The sequence below is a fragment of the Carassius carassius genome, chromosome 17 (genome assembly GCF_963082965.1).
Source record: "Carassius carassius chromosome 17, fCarCar2.1, whole genome shotgun sequence".
Lineage (NCBI taxonomy): Eukaryota > Metazoa > Chordata > Actinopteri > Cypriniformes > Cyprinidae > Carassius > Carassius carassius.
Genome location: NC_081771.1, coordinates 1066190 through 1078791, shown reverse-complemented (window position 1 = coordinate 1078791; position 12602 = coordinate 1066190). Strand labels below are relative to the sequence as shown.

At 36.2% G+C, this 12602-nt stretch overlaps 2 protein-coding genes across 3 annotated transcripts; both read left to right on the top strand.

Moving 5' to 3' along the window:
• Positions 1 to 357: 357 nt before the first annotated feature.
• LOC132160701 (ADP-ribosylation factor-related protein 1-like) lies at positions 358 to 3702 on the top strand. Of its 2 annotated transcripts, none has more exons than XM_059570354.1 (7): positions 358 to 630; positions 992 to 1079; positions 1163 to 1245; positions 1337 to 1418; positions 2151 to 2221; positions 2355 to 2455; positions 3301 to 3702. In XM_059570354.1, exons 1-7 carry the CDS (start codon positions 538 to 540, stop codon positions 3386 to 3388), a joined length of 606 nt encoding a protein of 201 aa, XP_059426337.1. In that variant the 5' UTR covers positions 358 to 537; the 3' UTR covers positions 3389 to 3702. The 2 variants fall into 2 exon arrangements, with proteins under 2 accessions (XP_059426337.1, XP_059426336.1); XM_059570353.1 differs by having other exon boundaries at positions 2289 to 2455.
• Positions 3703 to 5273: 1571 nt separating this feature from the next.
• On the top strand, positions 5274 to 9647 carry LOC132160702 (stathmin-3-like). The gene is made up of 5 exons (XM_059570355.1): positions 5274 to 5536; positions 6821 to 6916; positions 7020 to 7198; positions 8037 to 8228; positions 9071 to 9647. The coding sequence occupies exons 1-5, from the start codon at positions 5518 to 5520 to the stop codon at positions 9128 to 9130; spliced, it is 546 nt and encodes a 181-aa protein (XP_059426338.1). The 5' UTR covers positions 5274 to 5517; the 3' UTR covers positions 9131 to 9647.
• Positions 9648 to 12602: the final 2955 nt, after the last annotated feature.

Below are 12602 nucleotides of genomic sequence, written 5' to 3'. Positions count from 1 at the left end.
CATCGCAACGTGTCTGGCATTCCTCAACTTTTTCATTTTTAAAATAAATAACATTTTTCAGGTCTTTTAATTATTATTTTTTTAAGAAACAGACGTCACATATTAATATTAGACTTAAACTCAGAAAACAAAAATGTGTATAACATTTTTAAAATATTGTTTCTTGTATTAAAGAAGAAAACCTGAACAGTGTAAAATTCACAATAATAAAAAAAATCATGTTTTACTTTGCCGCCGAACAGATAATGAACTACATTTCCCACAATGCACCAAAACAACTTTCCGGGGATGCGGGGTTATTATTACAATTTTTTTATTCACGCTATCAACACTGGATTTAGCAAACCAGAGTCTCGAGAATCACATCTGATTACTGACTTAAGTGTTGTTTTATAAACCAACGTGTTATTATCGTAATTTCCTCAAGAGCTCACGACTGTTTACATTTGTTCAGAACTCTGAAGCTAAGCTAAGTTAAGCTAACTGTACACAGTGTTGTGTTTGTGATATGAACTGCTCAATAGTCTGATTTTGAGGATGTACACTTTATTATCGGGTCTCTACAAATATGTATTTCAAAAGGACGAGTACTGCATCCTGATCCTGGGTCTGGACAACGCGGGAAAAACCGTAAGTTACCATAATAAAAAAAAAAAACCGTAATAAATAGTTAACGCCTCCTTCGGATTTACTTTAGTTAAACTGTTGATAAAATTATTCAATAAAAGGCTTACTGAGTTAGTATCTTTTTTTAGGTTTATGATGCTCAAAAATCTTGTCTAGGTAGGCTGCTCACTAGTTCGATAAGGTTATACTCGGTTTGACTTCTGTTTCTGTTTCAGTGTGTGAATGCAGCTCATTTATATTCTACACTAAATATAATGCATAAAGTGAGGTTTTTATGTTGATATCTCACTAGTTTCCCATTTGACTTATGTGTGACTTGTGTGTGTGTGTGTGTGTGCTTTATTATTTATATTCAATATTGCAGACATTTCTGGAACAAACAAAAACCAAATTCAGCAGAAACTACAAGGGCATGAACCTTTCGAAGATCACGACTACAGTCGGTCTGAACAGTGAGTGATGCATGCTGTAAAACTGAATTACATTAATAGAAGTGTGAGAGTGGTTTAATCCATGCGTCTCGTTTCTGTTTCAGTCGGCACCATTGATTTGGGAAAAGCTTGTCTGATGTTTTGGGATCTTGGAGGACAAGAAGAACTCCAGTCTTTATGGGATAAGGTGACCTGCTGTCATTGGGATCTGGGTTTGGTTTGCGTTTGGCACATTGAATGGTCATTGCATCTTGTTTGTGATCTTATATTGGTTTCAGTACTATGCAGAATCTCATGGTGTCATCTACGTGATCGACTCCACCGATGAGGAGCGACTGAGCGAGTCAAAGAACGCTTTCGGTGAGTCTTTCTGCAACGAGGGATCAATGCAATTCTGTAAAATCACCCTTTTGATAAGTGGTGCTCTAGAATAAGGACGTTTAAGTATGTAACTATTTAAGGAAAGAATATAAACACTGTTATAATGTATACAAACGACGAAATGATACGAAAAGCAGGCTTGTTTTAATAAGACTGCATGATATTATATAAAAGTCCTAATTTGTCGTTCCACACATAAAGGCCTTAAATCAGAGCCAACAGTTTTCGAGTGGTATTAAATGTTGCATGCACTGGAAAATATATCAAATAAATTCCTTAATATTGTCTTGTTTTAGGACACAGTCATCTAAACTTGAGCAAAAAACAAATACAAATGAAGCGAATGTCTTTCAGTGGGGAATGCAACTTGCTAAACCGTTTAATGCTGGAAAATAAGAGAAAATATTGAGGAAGAGTTCATTTTTTCCCCGTATTCCAGCATTTGTAAGCAGATCTATCAAAGCTGTATTTTGTGCAATAAATACAAAAGTTCTTGACATCTGCTGGAAGTTGTATTTTCGTATTCTGATGCTCTCTTTAGACATTTAAAGCATTATGTTTCCTTCAGTTTATTCTTTACATTTTCTCAGCTTGGCCTTAAAGTATTAAATTTACCTTCAGAAGACCTGAAGTGGAAAATAAAATGGATTGTAGCATTGATCAGGCTTGAATCAGTGGCTAATGAAATAACTTTATGCTCCCATCGTACAGAGAAGATGATTAGCAGTGAAGTTTTGGAAGGAGTTCCTCTTCTCGTGCTGGCCAACAAACAGGACGTCGAGGTAAGAACTAAAACGTACAGATCTCAGAAGCTCAATCCATCCTCTGTGATCTCCCGGTGGTCTGTAGGTGGCGCTGTGCTCCTTCATTTCCACATTGAGTTGTAATGACTGCGCTGCTTGTCTTGTTCGTCAGAACTGTCTGTCTGTGCCTGATATCAAGACGGTTTTCAGCGACTGTGCTCCCAGAATCGGTAAAAGAGACTGTCTGGTGCAGCCCTGCAGTGCTTTATCAGGGTACGTCTGCCTCGTTTCACTCGTGTATTATTCAGTGCGCTCGAGCACTCCCAAAAAAACCTGACGGGGAAGTTGAGAAATGCACAGACAACAACTGTGTGTGTTTGGTGGCACTCTATGTATAATGCATTATAAAGCTATTCATAATTAACCTTGTAATGCATCATATCATTTCATTAATAGATGTAACCAAAGATGAAATGCATGACAATAGCATTTAAATAAAAGGCGTGTCATGATTTTAATGCATTATATAATTTCTAAAGATGTAAGAGTGTATTATAATGCATTTTAACTGTGGTTACAATCATTCTTGTGCATGAGCTAATAAGCATTGCAAGACATAACTAATGCATTAAAGCTGCTTTTATAATGCATTATATATAAAGGTTTTAAGTAAAGTGTTTACGATTGTTATATATATATATATGTATGTATGTATTTAAACTTGTTTATGTGATATTTAGTTGGATAAAGTATTTCCATGAAAATATTAACAGTTTTCAACTTTGATAATAATCAGAAATGTTTCTTGAGCAGTAAATCATCATATTATTCTGATTTCTGAAGATCATGTGACACTGAAGACTGGAGGAATGATGCTGGAAATACAGCGGAGCATCACAGAAATAAATTATATTTTAACAGATATTCACATAGAAAACAGCTGTTTTACATTCTAATAATATTTCACAATTTTTACTGTAGTTTTCAATCTAACAAATGCAGCATTGGTGAGCAGAAGAGAGTTTTAAGCTTTTGGCCATAAGTGTATATTTTGGTAAATATTGCTGGTGTTTAATACTAAATATGCTGAGTGTTTCCTGCGTGGTTGTGTTTTACAGGCAGGGAGTGAATGACGGCATTGAATGGATGGTCAAATGTGTGATCCGGAACATTCACCGGCATCCCAGACAGAAAGACATCACATAGAGCAGCTTGTGTGTGTGTGTGTGTGTGTGTGTGTGCTTTCTGTAAATTCAGAGAGTGGATGCAGTTATCATACCACATGTAAGTTATGATATAATATTTGGGTGATGCTGCAGACATTGTAAATATATGCTAAACTGACACTAGTTTTGTTTCCTAATAAGTTTTGCTAAAATCAGTTTCAGATTAAATCAATCATTTCTAGACGGAATGAAGATGGCATTTCGAGAAACGTTGTTTTTAAGACCCAACAAATCAAAACCCGGTTTCTTAATCACTCACCAATTCTATAATAAAGAGCAGAGATGGAAAAGAAAGCCCTTGTGTCTCAGTTTAACTTGCACAACATATGTTTTCTCAACTATTACAAATCCAGTCTTATCTTGTCCGGACGGGGATTTATTGATTTACCTTTGCCTAAGCTGAATGCCTTTTGCATGACGGCAGCAGTGAATCAATAAGCGCTGCTCATGTAATGAATGTTATTGACCTCAGACACTATCAACCTGCAGAATATTATACGTGTATGTGTGTGTCAAAGATAATCAATATAATGATCAACGTGCCATCTCTACTCTGAATGCACATCTTTAGGACCAAACATTCCTAGTTTAGAGACACAATGTTGTGTGTTTAATCAACTGTTCTGTGGTGTTTAAGGCTGAAGTCACTATTACTATTGGGCATTTTTATTTGTCCAGATCTCTAACACTGTCTTAGCGTTCAGCGCGTGATATACGAGTGTTTGAGAGAGGATCTAAACAAGCTTAAAGCAGCTGCTCCCCTGTGGTGTTGTTTTAGGACAGCAGACTCAATCGAGCCTTTCTTCACACGCAAGCCTTCAGCAGAAGCATGAATAATGTAAGACTTACGTAATAGTACATCAGTGAATCTGGAAAGGAACCGGAATAATGGCTCTGGCACTTTAGGGATTACTTTTTGTCGTTTTGAATGTTACATATTTTTACTGAAAAAATCAAGATACATTTAAAATTTAATTTTAGAATATTTATCTTGAACTAATTTGTTATTGCTTTTCACCCCAATGCATTATTATTATTTTTTTTTGGAAATTTTTTATAATTTATTTGCCTGATGAAAATATTTTTACAATTACTTTTCTTCTCTTTTTAACATATTATTTTTTCTTATTTTTAAGTTTGTTGATTTATCTTTGTCAGATGAAACCCACTACTTACGTTTTTTTATTTTATTTTTCTATTTTCTTGATTTATTTTTGCAAGATGAAAGCGTCCCACTTTGAATTTATTATTTATTTTTTGAAGTATATCTTTGCCAGATGAAAAATATCTTTTTGATGACATTTTTTTTTGTCAGATATATGTCCCAGACTTTGAAGTGTTTTGTCTTTTATGTAATTTTTTGTTACACTGACGAGTGCCTAATTTGGACTAGTAAGCAACTGCATAGAAACATGCAAAAATGCACTCTGAACACCCTAGTTACTGCACACCAATAACAAAAAAAGATCTCAAGATTTGATCATTATTTGTTGCATGTGACGATTTTCTATATTTCATCTTAAATTAATCTTGATCCCTTACATTCCTCCCAGCAGTCTGATGTATTTAAGTGTCCGTTTCTGATCAATAGCTGATTAAAAAAGCGATCAAAAGTCATACAACTGAACCCAATACATCTTTGGTCTTATCAATGTTTCTTATCAGACTGGCCCAAAAATGTACAATACTTTTTTAAATACACAACAATATCTAGAAATATTTACCAGATACAGCAGCCCAAAATGTACAAGCACTAGATTCGAATATATTACAAAACAAACTATCAAAGCAAGCAAACAAATGCAAGCTGCAAGAACTTTTTCTCAGCCCAAATGACTTATAAACTGGTTGTGTGAGCAATAAAAATAGCTCTAGTTTCCAAGACGACAGCACTGTATCACTTTATTGTATTTTTTGATTCTTTGATTCGACAAAATTGCTGGTTTTGTCAGGGATGCCATTTTTCTTCATCTCTCCTCCGCCTCCCTTCCATCATTCCTCCCCTGATAATACAGACCACTGACTGCGTCACTCCTTCAGTGCTTCACTCCGTTCATCTCTCCGCTCGCTCAGCATCCATCCATCCATCCGTCCTCCTCCACCAGCACCATGGACAACACAGTTTCAGGTAAGACCCAGAATAATCTGTCTTTAGAAATTAAGCTGAGACACTAGGGAGATTTTAGTACGAGTTATTGCATGAGGTTGAATGACCTGCTGCAGAATCACGTCTTTTAGCGTGACATTGGTACTGGTGAACATGTCCTTTGTCAAGCATGCATGCTCTATGCTATCTAAGGGATATTATTGTCATTATTGAATAGATCCTTTCAATACAGGGAGTTTCTGTCTGAACAGGACTGTTATTGTGCATTGGAGTGTGCTGATGCTCAACACTGCAGATGTTGGGCTATAAAAAAAACACGTTTCATTTGGAGGGTAGCAGTGCTGCAAAATATGATGCAATATTGTAGATGTGACTGTCTGGATCCCATTCAAACACATACAGTCAGGAATCAGTCATCCACTATAGTCTGATCATCTCATATTGACAAGACCTTGTAAAGAACCTTGAGCAGCCAATGAGCAGAACTGCTCTGCATCATTGGTGAAATTAGTTTGCATCTGAAATAGTTGTAAATCTTCTAAAAAAATAACAACTGTAAGTTGTGCACATTATATCGTGTGCTTTGCTTTAATGTTCAGCAGACAAAGCAATATTTGAGTTATCATTGTCACCGTTTTTTTGGAGCTCATGGGTCATAAATAAATGTGCTCCGCTGCACAAAAACACCATTAGCTCCTTTCATGAACACTAACATTTAAATCTGTCCCTTTTGCATGCATGCATTTGCTTTGTGTTGGTGATTTGTGATTCCTCAATATAATCATGCATCTTATTAAGGAGTGGTATGATGTTGCTTTACTACGTGATCATCATGACACTTCACTCAGATTCACACAAGGTCACACAGTGCATTATTTGGCTGACATGTCTTGTGCTGTGTTAACTGGATAAATAATGCATCAACCAGATTTTGGGTGGGGTTTGATGCCAAATGCAGCCCAGTAACATGCTTGCATTCATGCATTCCTTATAAACTATTTCATGAAGCAATACTGGTCAGTTCAGGGAAACGCCTCTACATCTGATTCTGTAAGATATTGCTGTAATACAAACTCCCTTCCTATATACCAGTAACAGCAAATTTCCAATAATTAATGTATTTTGTAGTTGTTTTCAGTAGACATTTTGAAACATCTACTGAACTGTTACAGGGTTTCTGCAGATTTTTTGAAAATAAGTTGCATTAGCAAAACTTGCAACCAATCTGCAACCGCATGCATATGCATCACTGATTTATTGCCATTTTTACTGTATTCAAACAATATTTCTCTCTGTTTCTGGCAGCCTACTCTGAGAAGCTGAGAGAGATGTCAGTGTTGTCTCTCCTGTGCTCCTGTTTGTATTCCCAGCCACATCCCAACACCTTCGGTCAGTTTGAAGGTAGGAGCTTCAACAGCCAATGATTGAAGGCCCTATTGCCAGAATATTTAGGTTAAAGTTTATGCATCTCAAAGTCTTTGTCCTCATCATCATTCCTCCACAGATATGGAGGTGAAGTCACTGGATAAGCGAGCTTCTGGCCAAGCATTTGAGGTCATCTTGAAGAGTCCAACTGAGCTGTCTCCAGAGAGACCCCAGACTCTGGCACTGCCTCCCCAGAAGAAGGAGCCTTCCCTGGGGGAACTACAGAAGAGGCTGGAGGCTGCCAAGGAGAGACGGAAGGTACGATGATGACGCCATTTAAATACTGCTTTATTTCATATGTTAAGTTCTTTCTGTGGAGCACAGCACATAAGCATCCAGATTTACCATGTTTCTTGGACGCTTGCTTCTATTTCTAGTAGAATTCGTCAACAGGATGTTTCTTGAGCAACACATCCAGCATACTTGAATAATATTTAATTGTTTGCGGATGCATTTATCTTTTGAGACGCATTCATGAAAAGCACATGAGTAATTGAGAATCTTAACACTCTAAAAATAAAGGTTATTTTTTGGCATCAATGGTTTCCATTGCACAAAACATTATTTATAATGGGGGAAAAGGTTATTTAGATTGTTCAAATGTTGTGCTCACTGATAAATATGGTTCTTTCAATAACTGTCATTAAAATGGTTCTTTGGGGAAGCAAAGATGGCATCTTTATGAAAAGGTTCTTTTGGAACCATTATTTTTAAGAGTGTAGAACCATTTCAATGCATTAAAGGTTCTTGGGAGTGGAAGAAGGTTCTTTGGAGTATTAGATAGTGTCCTTCAAACTAAGAGAAAAGTTTTTTTTTTTTTTTTTTAGGAAATTCACTGAAAGGTTGTTTGAGGAACCCAAAATTGTGTCTCTATGGAACCTTTATTTTTAAAAGATTTTATCATGAAGCATGTGGATACCATTGGATATGAATATGGTAATCAGTTAGTACCATTGTGGTACTCCGTTTGATAGGAACACTGTCCTCATTTTATATGTCCATTGCTGTTTTTATGACTTCTCAGTTTCTGGCTTCTCTGCACTGTTTAATTGTCAGAGAAGTTCACCGTCACACCTTTCTGCATCTCTTTCTGTAGTCTCAGGAGAAGCAGGTGCTGAAGCAGTTGGCGGATAAACGGGAGCGTGAAAAGGAGGTGCTCACCAAGGCCCAGGAGGTCAACAACAACTACAGCAAGATGACCGAGGAGAAACTCCACCACAAAATGGAGCTGATTCAAGAAAACCGCATGGCCCGTCTTAATGCTCTCAAACAGCGTCTGAGAGAGAAGGTGAGTCTGTCTGGTTGTTATTAATGAATCAGTGTATGCTATTTTATAAAGAATATGACTCTCAGCCTCCAACATTCCATTTAAGGTGCCTCCTCAAAATTTTTGAAGTTCTCATTCAGATCTAAATCCATTTTACATTGTTTGCGTTTCGCTGATGCTTTAATCCCAGGCAACTGACATTCCATATAAAGTATATATCTTATCAGTTCATGCATTACCTAGGAATCAAACCAATTACCATAGCACCATGGTGCCTCTTACTGTTTGACTTTTTAAATCATTTTTTCAAAAACAAAAGGAACACACTAAAAAAAAGTGACATCCTCCTCAGTTTCTTGTCTTTGTTTTCCCATGCAAATGTCTAAAAGATTCTTAAATCAAGATGCATTTACTTCATAAACAAATAATATAAAATATAAACATTCTTTGACTCTCCAAACTGCACACTGTCCTAAATAGTATGCTAAGTAATAACTGGTGTCTAAAATAATAGTACAGTATGTCATAGACCAAAGGTGTTTATGTTTGACATTTGCATATAAAGTATATATCTTATCAGTTCATGCATTACCTAGGAATCAAACAAATTATCATAGCATCATGATGCCTCTTACTGTTTGAGCTATGGGAATGGCTTTTGTTTTAAACAGACTTTTTATGTTCCCAAGTCCCAAAAAATCAAGAAAGTATAAAATGGGCTGGGAATGCAGTTTTATTTTTACATGTTTGCATAATGAAGTACAAGCTTTTAACTTTCCACCGTTCCTATTGCATGCTGTTTTTCTGGCTTACAACACTGTATTTTATTGTAAATTTATTGCTGTGTCTCTTTTCTTTGTTAGGAGCTTCATGCTGCAGAAGTTCGTAAGAATAAGGAACTTTACACTGAGCTCTCTGGCTAAGGACACTCTTTAACGCCAGAGCTGTGAGACGTCCAATCACGGCTGCATTTGGATAATATCTCATTCTCTGGCCACAGTTTTAAGAGGTCATATCATACTTACCTTATCAGCCTCCCTTTCCAATAAATGTATGAGCATATAACAGCATCCCACATACACTGTGTGGACAAAAGTATGTGAGCACCCAAACACCACACCCACACATGCTTGCTGATTGTTTAATTTCCAATGCATGGGCATTAACAGGCAGTTTGTTCTTCATAAAATGTCTAGTTCTTCTGGGAGTCATTATTCCAGTTCATCCCAAAGGTATTCAGGTCTGGACTTTGTGAAGGCCAGTCAAAATTGTTCACATTTCTTGATGGACTTTGACTTGCGTGGTGTTCCTGGATCAACATCTTCTGTTGATCCTAGAACAAGAAGTCTTTTCCCTATCCCTAAAACCAATTTTTATCAAAAAGTATGGCTAAAACCTGAGAGAAGTTGGAATGTTGCTTAGGCTCCAGTCCTGAGCCAAACCCTAAACGTTCTTTTACCTATTTCTAAAATCTGATTAGCTGATGTTGATCTAATAAGGAACATGCCCTACTGGGCTGAATCACAGTCACCTGCTTTGTGCACAAGGACTTAGAATTTCTGAAACTGAAAAGCATCGTCCAAAGCTGTTGAACAATCTCTAGACTGTCATTGTATGGAGTAGCATTAAGATTTGGAGTTATCTGACTAGCCAAACGCATTTATTGTAAAAAGGGGTTCACATACTTTTGATCATGAAATGTATCTGCCTGCTGAAAAAAACAACAACTTGGACCAGTTTAAAGACTTGTTTATAGATTGGTATTAGGGGTATGTTACTCAACACAAGCTGATTAAAAGGGTTATTGTTGCCAATAGACCAGCTAGCTGAGTGGTTAAGCTAAAACCAGCATGAAACTGTCAAAACATACCTTATTTGTAACCAGCAATGGTACAATCTGGTCATTTAGTCTGGTCTAGGCTTTTATTTAGCAGGTCTGAATCTCACAAACTTGGCAAATCTAACAAAAACCATGGCTGTATCCACATTCACACTGCACTTTATAGGATAAGATTCATTCACGTTGAGTGTTTAGATTCATTTCAAGGGCCACTGACTCAAATTTGTGGGTTTGTTTTTCAGTGACCTGAAAGACAAATGTCTAAGCTATATGCTGCTAACGTATTACTGAAAACCATTTAAAATAAGATTAAAGCATTACAAGTTCGTAAGAAAGGGTCTCTGTCATTTTTGCAATAGAGGGAAACTAAGAACGCATGCAAGAGATAATTTATGTTGGCAGCACATCAGATTTTCTAAGTTGTTTATCAATATTTATAGCAATTTAGTGTCTCGTGAGGATCTGTGAAGTTTCTGTCTCTTGCTAGTTTTTTCGTTGTCCATGACTAAGTTTCTGATTAGGTATTGAATATGGAAATGACTGACGCAGTAGTTTCGGAGTATAGTTTCTTAACCACTATGACTGTTTACTGCAGATAAGACTCATACAATCAAGTACTGCTTAATAAGTCAATGAAGCGGCATTAAATAAGTGTTTTTGTGTTCATGTCATCGTGTTTTTGACTAACTCTGGCCATGTGAGATAAATGAAACTGAAGCTGTTTTGTTTGCTCACATATTGCTGCTATTATGTGTGTGTATCACAAGGGTTCTTGTAGATTTACAAAATATTTAAAAGTACTCACAATTACGACTATTCTGGTTCCTAAAGTCAGAGGCAGGACAATGGCACATTTAGCCATGATGTAAACCTGTTTTGTTTGTCCAAACTTTGCATAAAATTGCACGGAAAGGGAGTGGTCAGGTGGTAGAATAAATATTTACACTTCATATACTCGTGATGTCTGTCCTCAAGGTACAATTAAAGTAGTTTCATTCACCTGATTTGTTTAATAGTTTGTGTACCATTCCAGTCTGTGGTCACCTCAGGCATGTTTGGGTTTCATGTGTAATAAACCTTTTTGTTTTCTTAATGCCCAGCATTGATCTAAATGTATCTTCTAGTGTTATAGTTTTATTTACCAACCAATATAAAATCCAAGTTAGTGTCAATATAATGGTATTGTGCATTTGTTGAATTGAAATTAATTTCAAATTTGGTTGTTAGGATTAATGGCAAGTATATGTTATTAACTTTTATTTAACTAGGAAAGTCACATTGAGGTTAAAACCTCTTTTACAAGTGAGACCTAGTCAAGACAGGGTCAGATAGCAGGATTAAACAGATAACAAACCACAGACAAAACCAACATCATCAATAAATACAACAAAGAATACAGCAGCATAAACAATTTGGTATTACCTAATACCCTATATAATACTGTTCACAGAAACAACATTAATAAAATCATATTAATAATAAATTTAAGTGGAAGTGGGATTATCAAAACATCTGCACTTAGCAATGACCAATTTTTTTATTCTATGTTTAAAATCACCTAAAGAGATGAGGGATTGTAGTTTAAGTTTATTCTGCACTTCATTCCAGGACCAGGGGCCATAATAGAACAGGCTTAGCTTTCTAACCTCTGTTCTAATAGCCGGCACTTTAAACTGTAACCAGTTATATGACCTGAGATTGTAGGAGCTTTGAAATGATAAAAATTTCCTATATAAATACTTTGGAAGTTTCCCTAAAATAACTTTGTTAATTAAAATATACCAATGTTCAAGCCTGCGCAAATGCAGAGATGACCATCCTACCAAACTGTAAAGTAAACAATGATGTGTCCTAAAACTAGAATTTGTGATGAATCTGAGAGCAGAGTGATAAAGGGGGTCAAGTTTGGACAAGGTTGACAGAGAGGCAAATCTGTAAATAGTATCCCAATAATCAATCTGTGACAGAAAAAGGCTAACAACTAAACGTTTTCTTGAAGCCAAGGAAAAACAGGACTTTAGTCTATACAGAAAACCCAATGTGAATTTTAATTTCTTTGCAAGAAAATCAACATGATATTTAAAGTTTAGATTTTTATCCATCCAAAATCCCAGATATTTGTAATTATCTACAGACTGGATGCAAATTCCATGATAGCTTTGTTCGCCCAGTTTGAAAAACCATAACTTTAGTTTTATGCGGATTTAACAACAGCTTCAAATCTAGTAGGGCATGTTGCAGGGTATTGAAATCTGCCTGTAGATTTGAAAAAGCTAATTTAGCTGTGGGGGCACAGGATTACAGAATTGTATCATCTGCATAAAGGTGATATTTACAAAAATTAAGATTATCACAAACATTATTAATATAAACTAGGAAAAGCAAGGGACCCAAAACAGAACCCTGTGGAACACCCTTAGTTACAAGGACTGGGTTTGACAAATCATTGCCATATTTGACCATTTGTGAACGATTGGTCAAATAGCTATGGAACCATTTGACCGCGTTACATCCAATGCCAGCTCTCAGCAGGGTATTAACCAATAATGGATGGT